Below are 20,669 nucleotides of genomic sequence, written 5' to 3' on the forward strand. Positions count from 1 at the left end.
GAAACAGAAGCTGCAGGAAAAACAAAGAACTAAAACAAAAACAAGTAAACAGAGTAAAGTGAAATGTTTCTCTAATTTTCTCCCTACAAACGCAAATACACCAAGGGTAAAGTAAGCCCCTCCTCCCTGATAAGGGAACACCACGCGTGTTGGGGGCAGCAGCAAAAGGTTGAGGTTTTGTTTTTAGTATTTTATCTCTGTTTTATTAATTACTCAATAATAATAATAATAATCATAATCATAATAATCCATTACTTATTAAAAAGTGTTATATCAATAAACCTTTTTTTTTTTGTTTTGCTTGTTTGTCCTCCTGCACACATTGCAGCAGAGCGGCACGTGGGGCCCTTTGCTTCTATTTGCCGTCGACATCTCGTCCTATTTTCGTCTGGAGTTTTTTGTTTCTGTTCTGTTCTGATTGCAACAACGGTGTTAGTGTGTGTATGTGTTTGACCATTTTCCGTGATAGCGTTTTCTCTGTCTCTTTGTTTGATCTGTTTCTGAACTGTTTTACTTCTGTGTTGTGTTTTTTGCATATTATCTCTTCTTTTGGTTTTGCTTTGTTAGTAGAGTTTTGGGTAAAAGGGAGGGCACGGATTCTTGTAAAATCTCGGGGGCTCAAAGTGGCTGGGTTGCTAAATGTTTTAACATGTTTCTCTCTTCTTTAACGCTCCATTAGACCCCTGCTGCTGTTTGCTGCTAGCTTGATATAGAAGTGTTTTATGTTTTTTTCTTTATCTCCCTTTTTTTTGTTAAAACAACTCGTTCTGTGCTTTGAACACTTTCTCATCTTCCACACACACACATCATCGTTTGGAAATTTTGTATCTTTTTTTTCAATTGTTGTATAGAATCGCGTTCGTGTATTTGTCCTCTCCTTTTGTTGTATATACCTTTCCCTAACGTTGTCGTTTGAGGGACACACATCGTCGGTGTTGTGTTTAATTTCTTCTTTTTTTTCTTCTTGTGTGTGTATATGTCTGTGTGTTTTTTTTTTATTTGTATTAATCTACACTTTCCCATCTGTTAGTTTTTTGAAAACAAAAACGCAGGAAAAGCGCACGCCTATATATCTCAGCCTACCTAATATTAATGCATTACACTTTGTTATAAAGTTTTTCTTCTCTTCATCGATTCTCCCTCCTCCTTTTGCTTCTTCTACTTCTTCGGCACCATCCTTCTTCTTCTCCTCTTCACACGCTCGTCCTGATTAAGAGGATAGAGGAAGTTTGTTAGCTACAAATTTCACCATTCGCTTCAACATCTCCACTCGCAAAAGAGTGGATTTTCACGCTCCACTTCCACTTTTTTCACAGTAGAGTTTTACTTTTGCTTACTTTTTTTTAGGTTTTCACGTACGTATGTATGTGTGTATGTGTGTGCGTGTTTTATGCTCACCTTTACAACTATTTGGTTACGGAGTACGGCTGTTCTTTCTTGGTATGGTTTTTGTTTGCTTATTACTGCTTCCATTCTAATTACTTCCGCTTTACGTGTTAGAGCAGGTTTGTGTGCTTTGCTCCCTTTTTTTTTGCTTTGTTCTCGGTAACGGAAAACTAGGCTACACACACACTCGCATACACACACACACACACACGCACGCGTGCATACACATAGCGATTACAAAAAGCGCATTCGCAGCAGAGACAACAAAACATCTATACACTCTTTTACACAGACGGAGAAGAGAGAAAAAAAGTGATAAAACAGATGAATAATGACAAGTTTTTGTGGGTGTGTTTGGGCGTGTACTGGCAGGGCGAAGGGCGCGCGCACACACACACATACACACCCGATTTGGCTGTTCTATGTGTTTTCCTTCGCAAGATGAAGGAGAGGAAGCAACTGAATATATGTATGGATGGATGTGCCATCTTCAGGGCAAATGGTTTGCCTTCGCCCCTAAAAACTTAAAGCAGAGCGATGTACAGAGAGTGTAAATGATTGTTCTGTGATTACAGTGAAACATTGGCTTTACACACAAACACACTCACACACACACAAACACACACGCACATTATCGACTACAATCACCGTTTGCGTTGAAATCTACGTACGATTTAAGAGCGCGAAACGGTAAGAGCAGCACGAAAAGGGCCTGACAGCATAAACGATATGCACCACAGATAAACGGTGGAAGCATAAACAATAATTGCATACAAAAGGATGCATCCAGCACAACGGAGCTTTTAAGTAAGCTTGTTGTAGAGCTGCTGCAGGCGGCATTTTTCCCCTTTGTTTCGTGTGATTCGATTTGCGTATGATTTGCAACTCTCCTAAGCCATTATTTCTAAAGAACAATCACCACGCATACATACATACATACATACATACACATACATACAGACACGCACGCCGCACGCACGCATGCACGGAAATGTGATCCCTTGCTACTGTTTCGTCTCCTCCTGGCGTGTCCCTCTTGCTCGGCCAATTTGAACCACGTCATCTCGAATCTCGATTTTTTTTGTGTATTCGTTTTACACATACACACGCACACCTATCTTACATAGTTTTGTTTGATTTTAGGTTTGTTTCTGTACCTCCACTTCCCGCTCTTCTTCGCTTGTATATATGCATTTTGCTTTTTTTTGTTTTGTTTTGTTTTGTTTGCTTTGCTTTGTTGGTTTTACTTGCCGTTCTTTAATCGTAATTTTAACGGGCATGGATGTGTTTGGGGGAGGACTGCGCACGGGATGCTCCCAGTTCAACTAAAATCTAACACCGGCTCCACCACACGACGGCAAACGGTCCCACCTATTTGGCTACTACAGCAGCCTGCTCTCCCCGATATTCCTAGTCTTCTGCTACTTCTTCCACTGTTCCTATGCTCCACACCACGACCTTAACAACCTTTCTTCTCCCAGCATTTGCGGTGACGAACAAGTTCTCCCTTTAGCAATTGTTTTCTGCATGTTATCAATTACGCCTCATAATTTTTTTTTTGAAGATCACGAAAATCATCAAACATCCGACAAGTATGGTAGAAATGCTTTCTCCTTTCATTAATGTGTTTATAGAAATAACATAAAAAATAGATCAAAAACATAATGTACTTCCATTAGAGCTCGATAGACATTAAATCATAATGAACAGCATGCAAGGAACATGCTTCAATTACAAATTAAAATCAGTTCTAAAATCTTCTGTATATTAAACCTCATTATGCATCCTAATGTTTAGAATATCAATATGAAGTAATACCAAAAATAATCATAATAATATTCAACACACACTTGCGCAAGCCAAGCCTTGCGTATAAAATAAGAAGTGAATAGCCGCTAAAGATGCCTACCAGCCATATCGTCCTACTGCTGTTGTAGCTCATACTTACGAAGTTTAAAGCAAACGAACAAAATAAAATATTGAAAGCAAACTTCCATCGTTCACTATCGTCTTCCAATTTAACCTTTTGCCAAACTTTAACATCCGCTCCACATTTTGGCTTTTCTGGCTCCGATCTTATTGAGTGTGTATGCGTTTGTTCCACCATTAAACTGTTTCTGTTTTAGATTGATTTGGTGAGTTTTGGTTCTGAAAGGAAAAAGAGAGAAAACAGCTATATAAGAAACAGTGCCAAGATGGTTATCTTTCATGTTATTGTTTTAAATTTTACGGTTTAAAAGCATTCGAAGAGTTATTTTCTATATTCCAAGAAAGGCTTTAGATAAAAAGAGTAAGCAGAAGAATTGTTATCTTAATTCAGAGTTTGTTGAAAACAAAACAATAATAAAAAACTTCTCTCCGAGATTCGAAAAACCAAGAAAGAATGGGATAACGCGGACAAACTTGCACACAACCAGATAAAACGAACTTGTACTGTCCAAAAAGGAAAAAAAATGACAAAAAGATAAGGAAAAAGGTATCGCGCGCGTAGCACTCGATAAAAGCAAAACAGAAGTCACACAAGCGCGCGGGGATCGACCGGATGACTAACACACACCCGCGCTCCGAATCCATTGGCCCGGAACGAAAACCCTTTCCCTTTAGCAGTTCTCAGAAAGCGAAAAAAAGCCCCCGGAAGTTTATCGCGAGCATTCAATCACTTTCCCGACCATCCAGTGTGCAAGCAAAAACAAAGAGAAAGCCCACAACACCACCACCACAACCAACTGTCCAATCGGTGGAGATCCGCCTGCGTGTCGGACAATCTAAGGCACAACAACGGCAAAACAGACGCAGTTAAAGACAAGCATAACTCCGCATGCGTTTCGTGAGTTTTCCCCCATTAGTTTCCACTAGTCGGGCGTGTGATGGGTTGCTGATGATGCGACTTCCAACCATCATCATCTCTATCGTTTGCATGGGGTGGGTTAGCTAGGTACAGATTTGCGACGCGAATGATGCACCACACCGCGCAATGACCCAGATTGGGCTGTGGAATGATGATTGAATGTGCGTGTGCGTGCACAGGCAAAAACTGGCCCCCTTTTTCAAGCGGTTAATAGAAACCAATCTTCATTAGGTTTAACAATTTAAAGTAGAAAGCAATAAGTTAAGCGCACGGCGGCTAAAAAGGTGAGACATTGGGAGAAAAGTTTTAATTACCTTTTACGCTAAACCAACCAGGCGGTGTGCCTTCTCCGTCCATTCGGGTGAAGTGTTTTGCCGATAGTTTGAGGATGATATTTGCTGGAACACCTCCCCTCCTGTCCTGCTTGTCCTGTCCACTGCTCAGCCGTCGCATTCGGCACAGGATACACACGCGAATGGTGCATTGTTTTCGGCTTCAGGCTTCACATGTTCACGCTTTGTTGCGTAAATATCGTTCCATTCTCGGTCACATTTCTTCGCAAAACAAATATGCAAAACCACCTTCCATAAGGCAGATTGGTATTCCATGCTTAGTTTCACGCTTCTTCTGCTGTCCTTGCTACAGATCTACGTAATTCCTACTCTTCCTTCTTCTAAAACTGGCATTTACGACAATAGATGGGGGAAAAACGCAATAAAACACACAAACTGAAAAGGATGCGCCGAAGGCCGCACGCACACACACACATACCGCCGGGGAGCCGGTGGCGCCAAGCCATTGTGAATGAACGTTAATATGAACATGACCGAGGGGAATTGATGAGTGAACGATGGCTGAGATGGAAGTGGGGCGATTCATGAATGCATTCTATCGTCTGTCGTACAATGTGTTCCAATTGATTTTTTTCTCACTTTTGTTCCAATCTGCCAATCGGTGTTGATGCTCTTCTAATCACATCAAAACGCGACCAGGAGAGCTTTTTTAATTTTTGTACTCGATTTTCGTGTTGCGCCTCGGAGGAATTTGCTTGCTAATAGATTGATTTGCTGTCGTAGCGTTTCTGTGCTCTTTCATCACGCGTGCGTGTCGTTTGTTTTGATTTACTCTTTTTTTTTAAATATAATCGGCCTAATTCGGGTCATTTTTCTAACAGGAGAAGTAGGTTGGAGAAGTGTTGGTGGGAACCAGGAACCAGGATGAAGGTGCCATTTTGGGAATAAACCAATCCGCTTCCCCTTGCATTGACACAACCTCCAATGCACCCCCGGCCATACCGAGGGGCGCGTAAGGGGAACGAGAAGAAGAGCTAGGCAAAAGCGCGATTGTATTGTGTTTGTTGTTTTGTTTCTTGTTTCTGTGTTTTCATGTATGTGTATGTGTGTGTGATTTTAAAAAGAAAATAAAGCGAACAATCTTTAGAGGATGTTACACTTGGGTTTCTTCTTCGGCGGAATCATCGGACAGAGCACTGCCCGGATCGCTTCGTCGAACACCGTTTTGAGGCCCTTCTGCGTCAGCGCCGAACACTCGAGGTACTTGACCGCACCGATCTCCTTGGCCATGGCCAGCCCCTGCGGGTACGTGATCGGCGACAGCTTCTTGTCACGCAGCTTGTCCACCGTGTTCTTGTCATCCCGCAGATCGAGCTTCGTCCCGACCAGTATGATCGGTATGTTCGGACAGTGGTGGCGCACCTCCGGGTACCATTTCGCCCGCACGTTCTCGAACGAGGCCGGATTGACGAGCGAGAAGCATATGAGAAACACGTCCGTCTGCGGGTAGGACAGGGGCCGCAGCCGATCGTAATCCTCCTGCCCGGCCGTATCCCACAGCCCGAGGTTGATCGGTTTGCCGTCGACCATCACGTTCGCGGAGTAGTTGTCGAACACGGTCGGGATGTACTCGCCCGGGAACGCGTTCGTTGTGTAGCTGATCAGCAGGCACGTCTTACCGACGGCACCGTCACCGACGACGACACATTTGATCGCTTGCATGTTGCTGCTGCCGGGTCTGTGTCGGGCTCAGGGCTGACGAACGGGATGTAGTGGTGGTGGTGGTGGCGGCCGGGTGCGCTAGTGGTTCTGTTTTTCACGTGCGTGCCACGTGGTTGGGTGAAAGTGTTGTTACGCTTTTCTTTTGGCTTTGCGGCTTGCTTCCGCGATCGATCACATGCAGCGCCTAAAATGAATGGTTGGAAAATGAAACATTAGTTTAAATGGTTGAGGATGGTTTAATAATGTATAAATAATATTCGAGCGTGCACGCGGGATCCGGGACAATCAGTAGAATTTCTATCTGAATGATAAGCTTGCCTAGAAAAATTTTCACAATATTACAACACACTGGACACAATATTTCACGACAAATGGGGTGTTTTCTGCAGATCCAAGGTTTCGAAATTAGATAATCTTTCTTTTTTTTCGCGTTCATCACAGAGTCCATCAATTTCAAAGCAACGTTCGCGCAACAGATTGCCACAGCCATTTTCGCTGATATCACTATCGACAAGTCCGATAAGAAAGGCAACCAACTAGGCACAACAAAGCTTTGCGATAGCAGAGAGAAAACACCCGAAGCTTGATTGTCCTATCCCCAACTGTTCCCCCTCATTAGGTAATGACACTTGTGCATTTCGTAAACCTTTGTAAAGCTTCATTTTCTTTTGTATAAGTCCACCACTTTTGGAAATTTTCTGCCCAACACGCGGCTTTTCCCGAGCAAGCTCACACATACTCCTTTCGGGTTTCAATTATTCGCACAACCGCCCCAAAAATAGAGCACAACATACCAACGATCGGGGAGAGGGGGGGTGTATAAACAACACACATCTAGTAACCCACGCACGGGTCAAAGTAAACACACGCCCGTCAATGTGGCACTGGAAACAGGGAAAAGTGAATGTGAACTAATGGTAAAAGCCTTATTTTTCATTTTTCCCAGGTAAATTTGAACACGACCTCAAAAAAAAAAAAAAAAAAAAACTCCCCACTATCATTCTCCTCTTCGCAGAAATTTGACTCACTTTCCGGCTGACATTTACTTTACCGTGATACCCGTACGAGCATACCAGTTCATTGATAAAGCGCACCAAGCTATGCGTAATCGGGCCCCGGCGGAGCAGACAAGGAAGCACGCGCATGGCAGCATCTTTCTGTCCATGGGAACCCAACGAGCCATCGGGTGAGATTGATCAATTGATGAAAATTAGTGCCACTTTCACCCGCAGTGCACGGCCCGCACCCAAGGAGAGTGTGAACTTCCTCCTGGGGCGTAGCTGTTATTTTCCGGTCACAAAAGGGCATTTATAAATGCCGGTGGTGGCAGTGGGGTGCTGGTGGCTAAGCTGTTCCCCGCTTGCTCTATTATCAACACCCTCGGACCCGATCAATGACCGGACTGGCAGCAAATAATCCTTTTTACACCAGCCAATTTGCCTGCGTCTCGTCCATGTAACTCGCTCAAAATCGAATTTATTCAACCGTATGGTGATGATGAATCATAATTATTGGCCTCGCCATGTCGTTCCAGCCCAGGGGGGATGGTGGGGAGAGGTGGGATAATGGTGCTTTGCTGTCGATGTTTTCCTCGTTTCCTTCCTCTCCGCCGCGATGACACACACATTCAAGCACGGTAAGCGCATTTTATGGTTCCGCATAATCAGATCGTTAAAGGTTCGTTTGAGGCAGGCCAGCGTAAAGACGTATGGCAACGAAGGAGGAGCAAGAGTGATTTCCGAGGGACGTCTGCGCTTTGCCTCCGCTCAGCTTTCTCCTGCTCTTCTCTGCTCCGGTGCGCGTTCGCGGCTTCGGTGTGCAATACGCAATCCCACCACACAATGCGCGCCCGTATTGCGCACATGACCATCGCGCGCATTCAAATTCAAAGCTGGCTGGCCTCAACTCCAAACGACTTGGATCGGGTCGGTCGGTCACACACACAATGTTTTGCAGCAGTGGTTGCGCTTCGATCAACACCCCCGTTTTGCACCCGCCCTTGCAGTGTATGTCTATGTGTGTGTGTGTGCGTGTTGTTGTGACAGCAACAAGGCAAGAGGTGCATAAAACAACGACTAGCAAAACTGCAAACAAATTGCAGAAAGAAGGTTCATTCGAATCGAGCAATTGCATTTTTCCTGCTTCCGATCGTTTCCTTTTTTTGCCACCGCTCTCCAACACACCCCACACCAAACGAGACCCTTTTACCACCCGCTCGCGTCGGATGGGGAAGAGGGTGTTGTAATGCTGACTCAACCCCAAGAGCATCGACGTCATCGATCGAAATACACACACCGCGGCACCAACCACGGGATAGAAAAGAAAGATCCACACAACCACACACACACAAAAGAGAGAAAAGCGCCTACTTTGACGTCTATACGAATGATCACGGATGGAGGAAGGGACCCAACCTCCCCCCTTCCACCGCTTTTGTGTGTTTTTCTTTCCCTACTGCCTTGGCACATCGGCACCACATTTGGGCGGCTTGTTTGGAAGAACCTTGCCACACAAGAAACACACACACACACACACACACGGACACTTTCGTTGGCAATTTTCCGACCAACATCAACATCACCCAGAATCGCTCGAGCAGAATGGGGTGGGGTGAAAACGGGCGGCGTGTGTGTCAGATGGGCCGCCTATCTCGGTGGGCGATTCAACCCGGGGAGCGGCTCGTATTGCAGGTGACACTGGTGCTCCTCCTCGCTCCCTTCTTCCCCTGCTCTGTCTCCTCCCTTTTGCTCTCCAACTACACACACGCATCATCGACCGAGATCATTCCATCCGAGAGTTGGTGGTGCTGACTGAATAAAGAATAAAAAAAACAACATACACTGACAGTTGCCGTCGCCCTTGCCAACCACCACCACCACTATGAGCGGTACACCACCCAGTCCAAAAATATGGGCGTATGGGAAAGGAAGGGCTCGAGAGCGTCGGGGAGACCTTGAGCGACCGGAACTGGATGCGTGGGATTGAGCAGGAGGTCGGTCCCCGGGGGGGCGAGCTGCTATACGGAACCAATTTGGAGGACGACGCGTCGGAATCGGGATCATTTACGATCGGACAATGGGATGGGTCGGGATTTTAGGATTGGCCGGATGATGCAGACAGAAAACAAAAACAAAAAATCCCAAATCCGCAAATTACTTTGACGGTTTCCGTTTTTCACTGCATATGGCACTGTTTCTTTTTTCTCAGACCACCATTGGCCGTCACCAGTCAATCCGAGAGAGCTAAAGTAAGCCGTGGAATGGTCGCGGGGAGACGGCGGTTACGTTGTTTCACTTTTGGCTGCCCCCCTGCACCTGCACCGACCGCTTTTAACCCCTTCACAGCCCGACCAACCGCACGCACTCCGTTGGTATTGTACCTTCCTCACTGTTTCTTTACCCTCTTCGCTCTTCGCACCCCTCTTCTGTCACGATGGAAAACTCACTTTTCTTCCCCCTCCCGCACACACACAGACACAATCCTTCCTGCCCACCCTGCTGAGTGGCGGTGACGGTGGATTGGCAAAGAAACTTAACCACACTTCCTTCCTACGATTTGCTGCGATTTCTATTACTTTCCGCTTAATCACGATTAGGGCCGACTTTACGGGTGTTTTTTTCTTCTTCTTTGCCGTTTTTTTTTATGCCCGCAGTGTGTGCTCTACTAGGGAGGGTTGGATGACACGGGGGCAAAAGAAATATGCACATACGCACACACACACACACACACACACACACATACACACAGGGGTTGGTTTGGTGGCGGCGCGTTATCTATTCGCTGCACACATACACCAGATTTACACACACACACATATATACACAGCAATATTCTAGCAGACGCACATACACACAGCTACACCCATACGGAGACGCACCTCGTTGATAATTTGCTGCTGCTGCTGCTGCTGTTGCCGCTGATGGTAAATTTAATCCCCCGGTCGCTACCGATTTCGCTCACTACTCGCTCGCTCGCTAAACACCCGCTTGGCTGTTGCCTCTAGTTGCTGCGGGCCACAGAGGAATTCCACAGAGGCACACACAAACTCTGGTGGAAGTGTACGTTTGATAGCCGTTTTTTTCCTCTTCGCACTCTCGACCAATCATCCAGCCACACTGTGTGGGATGGGCCGACAGTGGACATGACAGACGACAACCGGTTGACGCCAGGGTTTGGCGAGTTGAATAAAATATAATTCAAAAACTGAATTTTACAGCAAATTTGAGTGGTTTGAAAATGAGAAAAAATCAAAATTAATTGTCATGGATTTATTTCGAAGCTAAAACGAGATTTTAGTCAACATTTTGTACTCGGCGATATATTTTGATCGTTTTCACCGTGTGTGTCCCACTGTACGAGCAAACGAACACACCATTGTTTGCTTGAAAGAGAAACCTGCTTTATAATTTTCTTGTACCGAGTTTACACGATGAAGCAGCGTGTACACGTTGCACAGCACGTCGTAATTTTTGAAAATGTTCAACGAATTTGTGGTTTTTGCTTTATTTATGCAAAACATTAAGCACTGTTTGGTAAATGTGTAACAAATGAATTAACAACCCGAATACAATCCAACATGCATAAATGTATGTAGTTTCTCGAAACGGGCTTCGATACTTGCCGTTTTCCATCGAAGCTTCACCAGCACCTGCAGCAGCAACGGCAGCATAAAATGACAACATAAACAAAGTGATTCGCTTGGGTGGAGGCGGGAAACATTGTTGTTATTTCGGCCCGCTAATAAACCGCTTGCTTGCTGGTTTTTGGGGAAAACGAAAAGCAGAAAAACCATGAGCAAATTACGCTCATGCTGTGTGCCGTGCTGTAACGAAGAAAAGTTTTCCCTCGTCCACAAGTTCCCGTCGGACAATGAGCGGGCGGAACAGTGGCGCCGGGTGCTGGCCATCGATGGCTTTGTCGGTCTGTCGATCGACGTCATCCGGAAGCGGTTCTTCATCTGCACGCGCCACTTCCGCGATTCCGACTACAAAAACGAAGCGTCCCGCAGCCTCAACATTACGGCGGTGCCGTCCATTAATCTGGTCACGCTGAACGATCCGGAAGGTTTGAACCGTGATCCACCGCCGCTGAACCGGCCCGGAACGATGCTCCCCGTTGGGCAGGGATTGGCGGAGCCGAAAGGGGGACAGGATAGCGGTCGGCAGGAGCAGATGGCCAATACGTCCACCGTGAGCCCGGGGTTGACCGCTTACGTTGAAGAATCCTGCCCCGAAGTGTCCCAGTTCGCGACGACGTACGGGGGTGACATAGAGTTCATCAACGTTCCGTCGAGCGATGAATTCCGAAAGCCTTCCCAAGGATCGGCCTCTACTGTTTCGTTGAAACGAGCCTTCCCCAAACCAATTCCCAGTCCGGGTACCCTCAATACCATCAGCCTCATTGAGCCGAGAGTGAAAGTACCCCCGACGCGGGCGAACAACGTGCTGCGGCGAACGATCGTTACGAAACCGGCTTACAGTAATATCGTCCCCCTGGGTGTACCCCCAGAGGGAGCCCCGCTGGTGCTGAGACGGATCAAGGGGCCAGTGCCGATGGTGGAGCGTAAAAAATGTACCAGCACGATGACGCAAACGGATGATACGGCGGTGGAGGAACCTGCTGATAAGCCACCGGGTCAGACGGTGGGCGAGCAGGACGATAAGGATGTGAAGGCAAACCAGCCCGCCACGAAGGTGCTGGCCCTGCTCGAGTGTACGCCGGAGAATTTGCAACGGTTACAGCGCAAGCTGGAGGCGGAAGGTGGCGCGTTGTGCCTTGACGAGCGCTTGCTACGACTGGATGACGACGACGAAGCGGAGCGCGATAAAGGTTAGTGGGCCCGGACTTTGGCCGCATTGAAAAAGGGTCGATTTTCTTATCACAAAGCGAGAGGACGAGCAATTGCAATCGTCACGCGTGCGCTGATTTCGTAATTTTAAATTGATTCAACGAGCTTTCCGGTGTTGTTATTTGCAGCGATGCAGTCGAACAAGCAGGACGGAACGGCGGACCCGACCCGTTTCCTGACCGTGTGGACCGACCCGAAGGAGGGCGAGTCTATTTCGGTTAGCTACGTTTGGTTGCGCGATCACTGCCAGTGCGAGGAGTGCTACAATGTGGCCACATTCCAACGGTCCACCTCGATCCTCGATTTGCCGCTCGACATACAGCCGGCGTTGTGTAATGTGACCGATAGTAAAATCGAAATCGTCTGTAAGTATCCGGTGCCATTGACCCGCAACAGTGCGCATATCCACTTGCATGCCTCATTCTCCCCTCCCTCTCATCACAACAGGGCAGGATGGCCATCTATCGTCGTACCAACTGCGCCAGGTGGTGGACAATCACGTGGACAACTACCGCAAACGGTTGGAAGAGCGGCGCGCCCAGCTCGTCCTGTGGGATCGCGCACTGATCGCCGCAGCGGATCACCCGCCCAGCTACGCCCGCGTCACGCTAAACGATCTGCTGTGCGAGGACAGCGTGATGCGGCAGGTTGTGGGCAGCTTGATCACGTACGGCTTTGCCTTCATCACCAAAGTGCCACCGAACCAGCAAAGCACGGAGATGGCGGTGAAGCGCATCTTTCCCGTGCAGCGCACCCTGTTCGGTGACATGTGGACGTTCAGCGAGAGCAAGATGGACCACAGCGACACGGCGTACACGAACGGCTTCCTGGGGCCGCACACGGACAACACGTACTTTAGCGATGCGGCCGGGCTGCAGGTGCTACACTGCATCCAGTTTAACGGGCGCGGCGGCGAGACGCTGCTCGTCGATGGGTACGCGGCGGCGGAACGGTTGCGCGAAAGCAATCCCGCCGCGTACGACCGGCTGTGCGAGTATCCGCTCGAGGCGGAGTACATTGAGGAGGATAAGCACCATCGATACGTGGCGCCAGTTATAAAGCGCCATCGTGTGCTGACCGGGGCGGTCGAGCAGATACGCTTTAACCCGTACGATCGGGCACCGATGCGCACGCTGGCGGCGGCAGAGGTGCCCCAGTTCTATGCCGACTATCGCAAGCTGGCGGAGGAGCTGTACCGCGAGGAGGTGCAGTGGAAGTTTCAGCTCACGCCCGGCACGGTGCTAATCTTTGACAATTGGCGCGTGCTGCACGGCCGGATGGCGTACAGTGGGAAGCGGGTGATGACCGGATGCTATGTGGCGAGGACGGAATATCAGAGCGTGGCGCGCACGATGGGGCTGATCGAGTGAGCTGTTTGGCAGCATAATTGGAAAGGGGTTTTTTCATCATTGTGGATTTGCGTTATGAATGCAATGAACCAGAAATGCAATAGAAATCGTTCTATGTCGGTTCGGTTCGGCGAAAACGCAGAGTTAGGGCAAGACGCCTATGCCAAACTGTGGCAGACGTTGCTCTTTACGTTCTGCTTCAAACGCGTCAGTATAGTCTCAAACGTCAACTCACAGCGTTTGCAAAACCCGATTAAAATTGCACTGGATGCGCCTTTCCTATTCGAAACAGCTGAACAACATACAGTGACGGCACGCTGATGTTGGACACCAAATTTTTCGTACGCATTACCCCAGACATGTGCTAGCTTTGGAGCTTCCTGGACGGTTACTTAAACTTCGTATCGGAATACCTCCTTCGATAAGGTTAGTGTTTCACGAGTATGGCCATTTTGCCATATATGGTTGAATGTATTGGAAGAGATATTTTCAACTTAGGTTCTCTGGTACGCACATGACGTTCCAAAACAACCTATTTACTAGCACTAATGAGTAATAACTATAAATATTAAATATCAGCATCATACTGGCCAATCTGGACAAGTATTTGGCAGTATTTTGCCAATGTATGGAGTCTGTTGCACTGTTCAATTCAGTGGATTTTATGAATTTTAACCACTTTTTGACATTTTTCGTAAAAGTAAAGAGTATCCCAATCGATGTGTGATGAACGTGGTATAAGGAATTCACCAGGAAGCGTCATAGTTTGAAGATTGATGAAAAGTAGCTTCACTTTAGGGTGGTGTCACCTGTATAGATGCTTGGTTTTTAGCCTTTTGATAGAGCAACTTACTTTATATAAAACGAAAAGGCACACAGTATGGATCCAATCTCAACAATAGTACGGTAATCAAAAGAAAGGGCAGATTTTTATAAAGCAAAGTTTTTAATTCATAATTAATTTGGTTGACAGTAGTCGTTCGAACTGGATGGTTTGCTCACGGTTTAGATTTTAATATATTTTATTTTTGAATTGTCTTATTTGTTGTATGAGAGATAAATATATTAAAATAAATAGAGAGCTAGAGAAATAGGAGGAAAGGTGTGCAGGCCAGCTTCGAAATCCATGACAGAGAGATAGAGAGAGAGACTAAGGACTAGGCTATTGCCCACCAGCATGTTGGCTGCAATCCGTTTAGGTAGGATCGTAACATTACCTTCAACAAACTACTAGCGACGAATGGAATGGTTGATATGCTTTAAATGATGTAAATGGTTGATTGATTTACACTTTCGACACGACAAGCAAGTAGGCTCTTAGAATGGTTTATAGTAGAAACAAAAGGACGATGTTTAGAGTATATATAAAACAAGTGGCACCTACGAATAGGTTCTGCTAGTATTTTCTGTAAATAAAGGAAAGCAAAATTCAATAAAAAGAGAAAAATATTTGAAATGTTTTCGTATAATAGTCTGTTTTGTTAGATAGAATAATGCCAAAAGACATTTTTGGATTCGGCACTTCCTTTATTTAAATAAGATCTCTGCTTCTTTCCACTCATCAATCACCGCACAAGATGGTTCATATTTTATCGTTTTAAATTACTCACTGGAACTTACCTCCCTTCCTCCCGTTACCTTAACACGCTGAATGTAAAAACCACGCCAAACACGAGCAAACCTTTACCGAACCCTACAATCCCTAACGACGCAGACGACGAGGACGACGTTAGGTCGAAAAACTGTACCTGCAGGAAGATCGGCACCCGGATCTCTTCCTCCAACCGGAAGCGCAGATTTACCCGCGGTCCAAACACAATCTCCGCATCGTGCACCACCGCCTGATGGCGCACGTCGCGCACACGGGTCCGTGCGTAGTAGAACCGATAGTTTACGCTGATCAGCATGTTGGTGCAGGTGAAGTAGCTATCGGTGGTGTTGTCGGTGGAGCTGCCTGCCGACGCCTGTTCCGAACCGGGTTCTGCATCGGCTACAACGTTCGTGGAACGCACCCGCACCCAGTCGGTGGAACGGTTTCGCGGGTTGCCGTACTTGGAGAGGTACAGGTTCAACTTATCGTATCCTTCACCCTTGGTGGGATACAGCTCCGGATAAACTCCATTCAGCAGCTGGGCGTACAAACCGACCTGAAGGGTTTGGCAAAATTTGGTGAAATTTTGGCCCGCCGTTTGATTGACCAGCTCCGGCGGGATGTAGTTGCAGCGGTGAAATGAATCCGTACCAAAGTTGATCGTTCCGTGGTCCTGCTCGGTCAGTGTGCAACGATTTGCACGGCTGATTGGGAGACGCAACCGGAAGGACGTGTCCGGTAGGCGTGTTTCGTTCGTAAAGTACGCCAGCATACGATTGCTGGGTGAGCTTTCCTCGGGAGGTGTTCCTTCCTGTGGGGTTGTTCTGTTTGCAGGAAACTCCCGATGGGATACGATCAACGGTTTGCCGGTGAGATATCCAATGTTGCCACTAACAGTGCGAGTCAACTTCGGCTTCGATGGAGGAGTTGGAACGATAAATCTTACAGTGATACGCTGCCATACGGATTCCATCCAGAGGTCGTCTTCGTCAGCGCTTCTTTCACACAGTAGCTTCAGCTGTACGTTGAACAGGTTTGTATAGTTGTGAATAAATGTAATCTCAAGCTCAAGGCATATGCTATCTGGGAATTCCTCCAGCACCAACTCTTCCACTGACGATGTGCTGTTGGTGACATTCGAACTTTGCGTACAGTTCCAACCGTCCGGGGAGTTATGATAGCAAATCGACACGGTAGCATTCAGGCAGTCCCCATCCTCCACACAGTAGTGCTCCATAACGGTGGACTTTTTGGGCGTCTGGAAGAAGCGGGCCGATGAAGTGGCGTGTCGTAGAAAGGCCCGATTGAACTCACTCAGCTCGTCCACGGTTTGGCGCCGGCAGAGGTTGGTACGATCGCGGAGGAAGCGCACGGGATGCTCAAGTTGACACGTACTGCCGGTGAGTGAGTGAGGATTGGCTGCAAAAGAAACGATTATACAATGTTCAACATCATTTTGGATGCTATGTCACCTGTAACACATTCTTCCTGATTATTCAGGATCGACTACTCTCTCAGGAGCAAAACTGTAAATATATCAAAGAGGATTCCGTAATGGTAAATCAAACGACCAGATCTTCACCATACGGCAGATCCTAAAGAAGATGGAAAAATACAGATGGGCTTGTCTGTCTTCTATTCAACCTGGCTTTAGAGAAGGCTATCCGTGACGTAAAGGTGTAAACTACGGGAACCTTCTTCTATAAATCAAGCCAGATCCTGGCATACGTTGATGATCGTATCGTTGAATCGAGAAGGCGGTATAGAACTTCAGATTACAGATAAACGAGGCATATGCCTCACAGATGGTGGCACTACCAGAAGGCCTACTAACAAATCCAGTCCTATGCAGAAATGATATACAGGGAACGCACTTTTGAAGTGGTCGAAGAATTTAAAATCTCAGGTCAGCTCCGACAATAGCACAGAAACTGAGATACCTGAGCAAGGATGCTAGTATTGATAACTAAGCTGTACTATTGATAACTAAGCCTCTGAGACATTGATATTGCTTAAATGTGGCGAAATTTTCTTAGCCGCGATCGAGATGAAGATCTTCGAGATAAGGATGTTCGGAAGGATCTTTGGTCCCTGTTGGAATGTAAGGATTATGAAACGGTCATTTTGAATTGTTTGCGGTTGTTTTGTCAATTGGGAATTAAAGGTTAAATGTATTATCTGGCAGCACTGCCGATCGACAATTTCTTTGATCAAGTATGTGTGCGAATAAAGCGGCACTAGCGCATGAAACTCGATACGAGCCGGACGTGTTCTTTACTTTGTCTCCTTTGGCGATCGAAGACGACACAACAAAACACAACGTAGGGCGTAGAGGCGTCAAGGGGGAAAGGAACCAACAAACCATGTTCCAGAACGCAACAGTCCCGTATATTTCTTTATGGTATAACGTCCTACGCTTGCATACCGGCCTATACAGGCTTTCGAGACTTAATTCATTACCACACGTAAGCCGGATAGACAATCCTTGCTACGGGGGGACGGTCCATTCTGGGCTTGAGCCCATACCCATGACGGGCATGTTATTGAGTCGTTCGAGTTGACGACTGTACCACGGGACCGCCCCCGTATGTTTGAAAGGATAATTGAGTAGCCGAAACAATGACGAGCTATTCGAGATGAACTGGAATCTTACGGTCGTTCCAGTTGAACTGGTAGTTCCAAGATGAGAAGGCAAGAGGGCGTGTATCCAGCCGCTCTTAAGATTGAAGTTTCATCAATTTCTATAGAAGTTCACCAATAACTCTGAATATGAATTTACACGCTATATAAAAACATCTATAGAGATTCATGAAACTTTTCTTCGATATTAAGAATTTATGAGATTCACGAATTTTTAGAGACCCGTTTCGCGATTCGAATCGCTCTTCAATGAGTGATCTTAATGAAAGAGTCATGATACATACCAAATGGTTGCACCAGCTCGCTTGTTTCGTTGTAGAAGTAGATCACATCATCCACATGATAGTGGTTAGGGCGTACCGCTTCTTCCGTCGAACTATCCAAGGGAAACACTTCCTTCCACTTGTAACGCGTAGCGTCGGGAAGTTTTGCTGCGTTGTAGAACTGGAGTTGTAACAGAATTATGTTAAGTGTACAGTTCCCATCTTCAGACACAACATGGTCGATTCTTACACTTTCATCCCCTTCCTCGTAGACGGGCTCGACGAGACAGAACAGTCCACCCTGTACCCGGCACGATTGCAATCCCTCGCCATGATGGTACTCGTCCGTGTGCAGTAGCTCCTGGTCGCAGTCAAAAGTACGCAAAATGGCCGCACTGCAATCGATATCGCAACAGCAGTTAATGTCGCAAACGTTAATCTGTGAGGAAAGGGAGAAATAAAAGGAGATTCATATTAGTTTTTTGTATATATTTTGCTGTACTGCTTACTCACCGTCAAGTCACATCGGCAGTAATATCCTTTCGGGACCAGCTTTGCCGCACGTCCTGCTGGAAACGAGGGATGGGCAAACTCCGTTGGATCTACAGTAGGCGTTGCAGTCGTAGCTGTTCCAGCTGCGGTGCTCTCCACAGTAACGGCCTGTTCCGAGGCAGTTGTTTTGCTGGTAGTCTGAGCAGCAGTACTGCTGCTTGTAGTTCCTTCCGTCGTAGAGATCGTAGTAGACATTTCCGTGGTCGCTTCTCCCATCGGTGTAGTGGAACTACTCACATTCCCACTCGCATCAGTCGCGTTCTTTACATTTATCTTCGCCACATCAATCTTCACAAAGTGTTGAACGTTCCGTTCGCCTCCCTCAACAACGCCGCAAGCCACCACTAGCAGCACCAACGACCAGCAAAGCGCGACGACCCTCTTCCCCTCAACGCAGCTCAACGCCATATTCGGCAAAGTTTTTAAATATCAGCATCAACCCCAGCTCCACCGTGCCGGCCGTCTTCGTCAGCAGCTTGTACCGCTCGATCCCGCTAAACGCGATGTCGCTCTTCGCGAGCGAGAACCCACCGGTGTGAAACTTTTCCCGCACCGTGTCGGCTACCCGGGCCGACGACACCTTCCACGTGGCGATTCGCACCCGATGCTGCCCGGGACTCGCCGGCACAAAGGCGAACCCGTACCCGACCGGCCAGTACTGCTGCAGTGCGTTCACCGCGTACACCTCGACGTGCAGCCGGGGCCAACCCTGGAGACCGCGCGTCACCAGATGCAGATCGATCGGTGTGCCGAACTCGGACCGCTGCTCGATCCGTGCCGTACTGCAGCAGGACTGCCCCTCGGTGTGGCCCTCGACCGCCTTCCAGTGCGATCCGTACTGGATACTCCAACGGCAGAACAGGTTCGGTTCCTCAAAGTCCAACGCCGTCTGCAGTTCACCGATGATGTGCAGTTCCGCCATCTAGGCGTACATACTTCCGTGCAGTGGCACAACTGGATGGAAAAACAGCTAGGTGACACTACACGCAAGAGAAGCTTCACGTAAAATGTTTGCCCTCGCACACGTTGCTAGGCAGTGGGAAGACACAACAAAGTCGAGTGTGTCGCCATGGAAACCCGTTTTAGGTCCTAACGTCAGGGACGCCAAGAATTGGATAAACACAACAAAAAAACAACAACAGTTCCATTTCTTATATGCTCTGGTTTGAGATACATATACATATATTTTGTTCCAGTTCCTTCAGTTCGCATCTCCACTCCCCCTTCCCCTCCCTCCCACACCTTACTCCCACCTTTGCTTTGGTAGCGTAAATGGCCGATTGCATTGCGAAATTCCTCCGTTTTCTCACACTCCTACTACAGCTACGATCTATCGGATCCTTTTCCCTCCTTCTTTTAATTTCTATTTCACAGTTTTGTTTAACCATAATTATTACCAGTGTAAATGTGTGTAAATGTTTGCGACAGCGAAGAAGAGGGTCATGTAAGTTTTACATATTTTTCGTTTCATCCTTTACACTATTACTGTGGTTCATATTTTGTAGCAAAACTCTTGTTAATTCCTTGTCACGTTGCTGCATGCCTTGCCTTGCGCAATGCCGTGTTTGGGCGAGAGCTGAGCCTGCCACAGTGCATCAAAACTGCCAATTTTCAATGGACATGCTGGTGTTTGGGTGTGTGTGTGTATAGTATGTGATTTGCCATCTATTTTTATCGTATTTCTTATCTGTTTAAAATTGTTACAAATCGTGTGCAAAGAACTGTCTCTGTAACGTTGTGCAGCATTGTATGGTTCCTGTAGCAGGGTTAATTCCTGTTGTTTTTGCAGATATTCGTTTTCGACAGTGAGTTCAGTAATAATGGTACCGCAAACACACACACACGCGCACATCCACATTCTGCATTTAGAGCATGAAGTGTAGCAGCAAAATTGGACCAGAAGTAAAAAAATGGTACTGAACTATGAACCTGCTAATGGTTTGTTTTAATTTAATCTGTTTTTTTCTTCTCATTCGTATTTGCTGAATTTACTGCTCCTTCTTCCTTTTTTTCCTGTTTTTTAATGTTTCTTTTCTGCTTTTTGTTTGTTTGTTCAACTTCAAATGGTTGGCATTAATATTATGTTTTAGCTTTGAAGAATGTTTATAAAAAATATATATATGTGTACTCGTGATGTCTCTTGTTTGCCCGTTGAATTCTGTTTGCTGTTTATTTTT

General features: G+C 46.8%; 4 protein-coding genes across 5 annotated transcripts; 1 reads left to right on the plus strand and 3 right to left on the minus strand.

Moving 5' to 3' along the window:
• Positions 1 to 983: 983 nt before the first annotated feature.
• Positions 984 to 10,384, minus strand: LOC120948711 (ras-related protein Rac1). Of its 2 annotated transcripts, none has more exons than XM_040365352.2 (3): positions 10,127 to 10,384; positions 4,549 to 6,433; positions 984 to 3,534 (listed from the first exon to the last, which is right to left on the minus strand). In XM_040365352.2, the coding sequence occupies exon 2, from the start codon at positions 6,247 to 6,249 to the stop codon at positions 5,671 to 5,673; it is 579 nt and encodes a 192-aa protein (XP_040221286.1). In that variant the 5' UTR covers positions 6,250 to 6,433; positions 10,127 to 10,384; the 3' UTR covers positions 984 to 3,534; positions 4,549 to 5,670. The 2 variants fall into 2 exon arrangements, with proteins under 2 accessions (XP_040221286.1, XP_040221287.1); XM_040365353.2 differs by lacking the exon at positions 10,127 to 10,384 and adding an exon at positions 9,695 to 9,902.
• A 456-nt stretch (positions 10,385 to 10,840) lies between these two features.
• Positions 10,841 to 13,885, plus strand: LOC120948709 (uncharacterized). Its single transcript, XM_040365350.2, has 3 exons — positions 10,841 to 12,078; positions 12,226 to 12,462; positions 12,545 to 13,885. The coding sequence occupies exons 1-3, from the start codon at positions 11,040 to 11,042 to the stop codon at positions 13,465 to 13,467; spliced, it is 2,199 nt and encodes a 732-aa protein (XP_040221284.2). The 5' UTR covers positions 10,841 to 11,039; the 3' UTR covers positions 13,468 to 13,885.
• A 1,076-nt stretch (positions 13,886 to 14,961) lies between these two features.
• LOC120948710 (tectonic) lies at positions 14,962 to 18,900 on the minus strand. The gene is made up of 4 exons (XM_040365351.2): positions 18,454 to 18,900; positions 18,191 to 18,379; positions 17,962 to 18,121; positions 14,962 to 16,456 (listed from the first exon to the last, which is right to left on the minus strand). Exons 1-4 carry the CDS (start codon positions 18,898 to 18,900, stop codon positions 15,081 to 15,083), a joined length of 2,172 nt encoding a protein of 723 aa, XP_040221285.2. The 3' UTR covers positions 14,962 to 15,080.
• Positions 18,881 to 20,313, minus strand: LOC120948712 (B9 domain-containing protein 2). Its single transcript, XM_040365354.2, has one exon. It carries the CDS (start codon positions 19,412 to 19,414, stop codon positions 18,881 to 18,883), a length of 534 nt encoding a protein of 177 aa, XP_040221288.1. The 5' UTR covers positions 19,415 to 20,313.
• Between the last annotated feature and the right edge of the window lie 356 nt (positions 20,314 to 20,669).

Source organism: Anopheles coluzzii, chromosome 2, assembly GCF_943734685.1.
Source record: "Anopheles coluzzii chromosome 2, AcolN3, whole genome shotgun sequence".
NCBI lineage: Eukaryota > Metazoa > Arthropoda > Insecta > Diptera > Culicidae > Anopheles > Anopheles coluzzii.

Excerpts from the sequence above, each read along its gene's own strand:
- LOC120948710 (XM_040365351.2), bottom strand. The coding sequence starts at position 18,900 with ATGGCGTTGAGCTGCGTTGAGGGGAAGAGGGTCGTCGCGCTTTGCTGG. Across the intron at positions 18,380-18,453 it reads ACTGCCGATGTGACTTGACG|ATTAACGTTTGCGACATTAA; the intron begins GTGAGTAAGCAG and ends CTTTCCTCACAG. Across the intron at positions 18,122-18,190 it reads ACGAGGAAGGGGATGAAAGT|TTCTACAACGCAGCAAAACT; the intron begins GTAAGAATCGAC and ends TTACAACTCCAG.
- LOC120948709 (XM_040365350.2), top strand. The coding sequence starts at position 11,040 with ATGAGCAAATTACGCTCATGCTGTGTGCCGTGCTGTAACGAAGAAAAG. Across the intron at positions 12,079-12,225 it reads CGAAGCGGAGCGCGATAAAG|CGATGCAGTCGAACAAGCAG; the intron begins GTTAGTGGGCCC and ends TGTTATTTGCAG. Across the intron at positions 12,463-12,544 it reads TAGTAAAATCGAAATCGTCT|GGCAGGATGGCCATCTATCG; the intron begins GTAAGTATCCGG and ends TCATCACAACAG.
- LOC120948711 (XM_040365352.2), bottom strand. The coding sequence starts at position 6,249 with ATGCAAGCGATCAAATGTGTCGTCGTCGGTGACGGTGCCGTCGGTAAG.
- LOC120948712 (XM_040365354.2), bottom strand. The coding sequence starts at position 19,414 with ATGGCGGAACTGCACATCATCGGTGAACTGCAGACGGCGTTGGACTTT.